This window comes from Apis dorsata, unplaced genomic scaffold, assembly GCF_000469605.1.
Source record: "Apis dorsata unplaced genomic scaffold, Apis dorsata 1.3 scaffold_298, whole genome shotgun sequence".
Classification (NCBI taxonomy): Eukaryota; Metazoa; Arthropoda; class Insecta; order Hymenoptera; family Apidae; genus Apis; species Apis dorsata.
Window position 1 is genome coordinate 64,620 of NW_006263572.1, and position 6,570 is coordinate 71,189.

The following is a 6,570-nucleotide window of genomic DNA, read 5'->3' on the forward strand; positions in this document are numbered from 1 at the left end:
AATTTTTTATTTTTATTTTTTCTACTTATTTAAGTATTTTTTAATTATTCATATAAATCTTTATTATTTTCGAATAACTTTCTTTTTTCATTTTTTTATTTTGTTGATTTTTTTCAATTACAGGGGCGAACACTGAACGGAAACGTATGTATTCTACGGCCACATCTCAGCATAAAAGAAAAATTACATTATACAATTTAACCCTTTGCGCTCTAATGGCTCTCAGACACCAATCGGTTTGATGCGATAACTCTAGAGGTAACTTTCCAGCATCATTTGAATTGATGTGACAATTCGAATGGCAACAATATTTATTTATGTTTGATTTTTTTTAGAATATCGTTTTATGAATAGATTCCTAAGTTCTTATATATATCTTATAAAGTATCAAATAATATATTATCAAATGGCTAGATTTTTTTTATCTCAAATTAAACTGTGATCGCGAATCGGATTATCTTCAACATCCGAGTTTGAGAATCGTGGCAATATTTTCAAAATTTTTGAGTTTTATAAACATAAAATATGATATGAATGAAATTAGTTCAAGATGAATTTGATTTTTTGTTATTGAATAACGAAATTACTTCTATTCATTAAGAAATTGACAAGAGAAGGAAAATAGTGATGAAAATAGAGATATAAGATATGAAAAAGAGATATGAGATATGAAAAATAAGAATAAGATAATAAATGTGAGAGCACGTTATTGGGTTTGTAAGGTTTGGTCTCAAATAAAAGTGAAAGATCAAACAACATTTTATTATGATACTTGCCCTGATAAACCAGAGAATGCATCTTGATAATTTATATGTTAATTTGTGTATGAAATCATTTTAAATTAGCTTTAAGAAAGTCACCAAACGGGTGTAGGAATCCTCTGGAATTATTGGTTCAGCCGAGCGAAAAAGATTTGGAGCGCAAAGGATTAAATATCCTAAATTATAAATGATGTTCTTTCCTTTTTAATTCCTTTAATAAATTTCATTATGTTTATTATTAAAAAATTAAATTCATAAAAATTTCATAAAAAAAATAAATATTCTAAATTTTTCTTGTTATAATAATAAAACAAATACAACAAATAAAAAAATTAATACTTTTGAAATATGTAAAGTATGTAAAATATGTCAGAAATAACATTTTTAGCATTATGCACCTTGGCGTTAAATTTAAGGGAAATCTTTATATGTATACGTACATATATATAGAGAGAGAATATATGCATGTGTATATGTGCGCGCGTGTGTGTGTGAAAGTACGAAGATATATGGGGAGAGATACGAAGAAATAAAAAAACCGAAACTAATAGTCGGGTATGTAGATTGCCAACATAATACAATGTAGGCAAAAATGTCGATTAATCCTCTTGAATACAATATTAAGAGCATGTAAACAGCTGACGAAGCTTCCCACGTAAAAAATTTGACGGTCTCAAAATCGTAAAACTGAATATGAAACGTCAAATTACGCAAAAATTTATTATTAATAAATCTCAATGTTAATTGTATCAAATTGGGTTTTACCGCGTCTTATTCTGTATTATTATATATTTTCTTATTATTTGTAAGTATTATTATTGTATACACATACATACATGTTATAACAATGCTCAACCAGCATTTGATTGTCTTTAAGTAAATATCTTTTGTTTAGTTTATATTTTTTTACATGATGTATTAAAATCCATTATCTTTCTAATAAAGATTAATTTAAATAAAATACTAACTTGTGACATAATTCATAAAATTTCAATATAATTATGTTTTTGGAATGAGATGAAAAACAAAAATAACCAAGTATATTATAATTAAAAAATTATATTTAAAATATTTTGTTATAATACTTACATATATATTTAAATAATAAATTATACATTGACAACAATGATTGTAATTTCAATTAAATCAATTTTTCTTTATTATATTTATATACAATTAATGTTTGTAGTGATAATAGCAATTAATGATAATGATTATGATTATAGTTAAAATGTTTGGTAATCCCAATCAATTAACATTGTAGTTTGTTTTAGTAAATGCGTTCTATAGTGTTGACTCGATAATGAATGACATGATTGTAAAATCATAAAAAAAAGTAAAATATTACAAAAAAAAGAAAAAAAGTGTTTATAGCTTGATATAGAAATATAGATAAATACGGAATAAATAATGAATTATTATATGTTAATGCATTATCGTCCAATTTGCCTCAATTTTTTTCAGTTGAAAATAGAACTTTGTGTTTCATTAATTATTATTGTATACTGTATTTATACAGTTGATTACATAAAGATATATGTATGCTACATTCATTATTGGAATTAAAAAAAATTATTCATATTCCTATTATATGGAAAAAACCCTTGATAAATAAAAAATTAAAAAATAAATTTGTACTTTATTCTATAATATATAAAAGAATTAAAGAAAGAATAAATCTTCATATGTACACACATAATTGCTTAAACACATTTTTTTGCTTAAACTGGAAGTACAATACATATATATACTTTCTATACAACAACAATTTATTATTATTTCATATAAAGGTACAACTCAGCAATATAAACGTAATAATGATATTGTAAAACATAATTCAATAAAAATATGTTTAATCATTATGATAATATTTGCAAACTAAGAAATAGATTGTATAGTATATATAAAGTGTTTAAATTTCATTCATTAAAAAGATTTTCACTATAGATATTTAATTGATGAACAATGAAAATTTTATCTATTATTATTCCCGTTTCTCTAATAAAAATAGATAAATAATAACAGAATATGAATTTCGGAAATAAAAATGAAAATGAATGTATCGATATATGATACATATAATCGATTCAATTTATGGTTTACTTCCATTTTATTATGTTTTATAATATTCTTACCCAAGTTATTCTATTACAATTATATGTAGTACATAACTACGAATATAGTGAAGTTACAGTAAGAAAATGAAAAATTAAATATAAATGTTTCGATCGTTGAAAAACATTGAAAAACAACTTGAGCATAATTTAAATGCATAAAGTATTCAAGTTCTTAAGTTTATTTTTTCGAAAATCAAAACATTTATAATTTCCTACTTACTATCACCTCACTATACTTGTGATCCATACTATACACACTGTGTAATTTATTTTTCTTTCAATATTTTAAATCATTCTTTAAATGATTTATTTATTATTTACGATATTCGACGTATTTAAAAATTTGTATTCCACTTGTACTTTAACGTAAATTAGTCCTTTTAACATCGATATCTATTTCATCTGAATTATTTTTTGGGACTAAACCCAAACTGTTTAACATTCCGGACGGTGCAGTATCTTCCACTGGATAGGCAGACATTTTTTTACATCTAATTAAATGTGTTGCTAATTGATTTCCATCAATTGTTGCATAACCACACGAACATTGCATTTTTTTATCTAATGGAATATTAATAAGAGGAGAAGGAACTACCAAACTTGTCATTGGTCGTTCATTATGAATTTGTTGTTGGTGTTCTTTAAATGCACGCCAACAACAAGTTACATAGCAACATAATTGACATTTTTGTTCACCTGGATAATGATCTTGTTCATCTATGTCTTCCTCACATTCTTGACAAGATAGATGTTCATCAAATGGAACATTTACTATAACTGGACCAGTGATCCATTTTTTGATTTTTTCATCACATGGTAATTCTGGTACAGGACTATCAATTTCATATCGTCTACTTTGAAATCTTTGTTTTGAAATCATAATTCCATTATTACCATTTGAATATGGAATAACTTTTGTACCAGATACAGAGTCATGCAATTCTCTTTGATGAATTTTTAATGAACTTTTTTGATTAAACCATAAACAACATCTTGAACATTTATTTCCCCGTCCTTGTTCCTTTCTGATAACATGCCTTTGCATATGTAATAAAAATGCATGAACGCTGGTAACATTAGGATTACCGTTTCTTACAAAACCTATTACTTTCAAACAATAAGGACATTGTAATCCTTCACCTTTCTCGTGAACTCGATAAAAATGATCAATAACGTCCTTATGACTCGAAGTACGATAACCACAGCTTTCACATCGATAGGGCATTTCCGAAGGACAATGCATCGATGATAAGTGATTTATAAGAAGGCCACTGTTTCCAAATTTTTGTTCACAAATGGCGCAAACAACCATGTCGCTATCAGAATGACCAAAGCTACTATGTGCTTCTGTAACGTGCGTAATCATTTGATGTTGAGAAGAAAATGCTGTGCAACAATACCTACAAACTGGAGAATTTGATTGTCCTGGTACTTGTGGTGGCACATGACCAATAGTGTGTTCCATCACATCTGTATTTGAACGCATCATTGTAGGACAAAGAAAGCATTTAAAGTATAAAGACGATTTATATTCTTTTAAAAGAAGCGTTTTTTCACCTTCCATTGTAGCATAATAAAATTCTTGCAATTGTATTTGGTCGTTTTTGCACTCCTTATCTTTTTCTCTACCTTTTGAATCAAAACTTTTTTTCAAATCAGGCTCTGGACTAATTGCTGTTGCTATATTTCTTTTTCGTCCTCTTTTCGAACCGGATTTTGTTATTTGAATAGAAGGTAATGTCTCTTGTTGTTGTATAATATTGCTACTAGTTGAAACTAAAACTTCGCAGCCCGAATGAATTTCTTCTTTATTTATTGTCATAAGTGGTGTTAATGGTGGTGGATTTGCAGTTGAATAAGACCAATTATGAAAAGGATTAGCAGCTATTTTAGTTAAACGATCTAGAAGACTTTCATTTGAATCAATTCTAGTTTGTTCCGCAATGTGTCCAATAATGTTGTCAAATGCTCGAGCAGCAGTTGATCCATATATTTCTCTCCATACTAATTCATCTAAAAATTGTTGTATCATTTGTCTACTAAGCAAACTAAGAGTATTTTGAAACATTCTTGGAACAATTTTTCTTAAATATTCCATAATGTGATAGTTGCTCATGAAATTTCGAGGACTTTGATCAGAAAATGCTGATTGTGTTACATGATTAAAACCCATTTCTTCAAGTGTGCTTTTATCAACAGTGAAATCAGTCATAATTTTTGAATCAGTATGTACCCATTCTTTCAATGGATGTAAAATATTATTAAAGCGTCGTTTATATGATCTATCACCATCTTGCACTGGATCGCATGCTCTTAATCTTAAATCAAGTGTAGCATAATCCAATACACCAAGTACTTCGACTTTCACTTGTCTTAAATTTCCATCTTGTGATGTTGTACCTAAACTAATTACACCAACTTGTATCACGGAATTTTTACCTCCCATTTTTCGAGTTTTATCCCAAACTGCAGCAGTACAAACACTACGTAAATGGGTATAAAAATTTTTCACATATACATTGGATACTTTTACCCAAGAAACAACATTTTGAACATTTGTTTGACATGCCCAATGATAAATTAATTTTAGAAGAACGGTAGGTGTATATGTAGCACCTTCAAAAATTGAGCCGGAAAAAACGGAAACAAAACGTTCTGGACAACAACTTGAGATCCAAACATATCCTCCCGAATATGGAAATGTACCTTGATCACTATACATTCCTAATTTCAATTTATACATTCCTAATTTTCTTTGATAATTATTACTATGTTGTGTACAATATTGTTCAGATTTTACTAACCCTTGCTGTATCAACCATTCAGCAAATTTTGTAGCTGAAAACATGAGTACGCTTTTCACTTTTATATCTGAAACATAGAATTAATAATTTATGTAAAAAAAAATAAAAACCAATAATTTGATTCATTTCAATAAATACCTAATTCCGATCTTTCTTTTTGAGCTACTTGTGGAGCGATATCCTTTGTACGAAGATTTGGTTTAGCTACAACAACCAATGAAGGAAATGTTCTGCCTCCATTTACTTTATTGAAAGTTACTTCTCTTCCATCTGGAAGATTTTTCTTCGACTCATCAATTTGATCGCAAGCTAAATTTTAAAATAAATTATATTAAAATTGAAAAATTTCGTTTATCTATTATATTTACTGTGAAAAAATTATATATTTTTAAAAAATTATTCGATTTTTTAGTTAATATAACTAAAGCTAATATATCAACAATTATAATTCATGTAATTCAAATTCTTTTCTTACCTGCATTTTTACTTCCGACTGATATTCCACCGATACTTGTATGCTCAGTTGGCTTTGTAATTGTTAGTCTTGTTGTTGCTGTTGCCGTTACTGTTGGCGTTGTCGTTCCTGTAGTCGCATTTATAGTTGCTGATGTTGAAGACACCGTTGGTGTAATCTGTTGTTTACTTACTGTTTTTATTCTAAGATTAGTGACACCTTGTGGACTGGTTGTAGCTAAAATATTAAATTTAATTGACATAAATATATACTAATCTATAAATTTTGTTATTTATCATATCAAATATATATAAAAGTAAACTTACTTGGTGTAACAACGTGCGTCGAGCAACCCAATTTTTGTCTTCCTCGAGGGACTAGCGTAGGCTATATGATTAATATAAGATGAAATCAGTTCCTCAAAAAAAAAAAAA

At 27.5% G+C, this 6,570-nt stretch overlaps 2 protein-coding genes across 2 annotated transcripts in view; one reads left to right on the forward strand and one right to left on the reverse strand.

Annotated features, from left to right (window-relative positions):
* Positions 1-384, forward strand: part of LOC102673811 (ornithine decarboxylase antizyme 1) — a gene marked incomplete at its 5' end in the record, with an annotated part of 1,641 nt that extends 1,257 nt beyond the window's left edge. The window contains one exon of the mRNA XM_031511271.1: positions 124-384. The remainder of the gene's footprint in view (positions 1-123) is intronic.
* An 845-nt stretch (positions 385-1,229) lies between these two features.
* Positions 1,230-6,570, reverse strand: part of LOC102673946 — a 7,195-nt gene continuing 1,854 nt past the window's right edge. The window contains 4 exon segments of the mRNA XM_006617348.2: positions 1,230-5,749; positions 5,821-5,991; positions 6,158-6,373; positions 6,463-6,534. Of these exon segments, the coding sequence (XP_006617411.2) occupies positions 3,240-5,749; positions 5,821-5,991; positions 6,158-6,373; positions 6,463-6,534 (2,969 nt within the window). The 3' untranslated portion in view covers positions 1,230-3,239.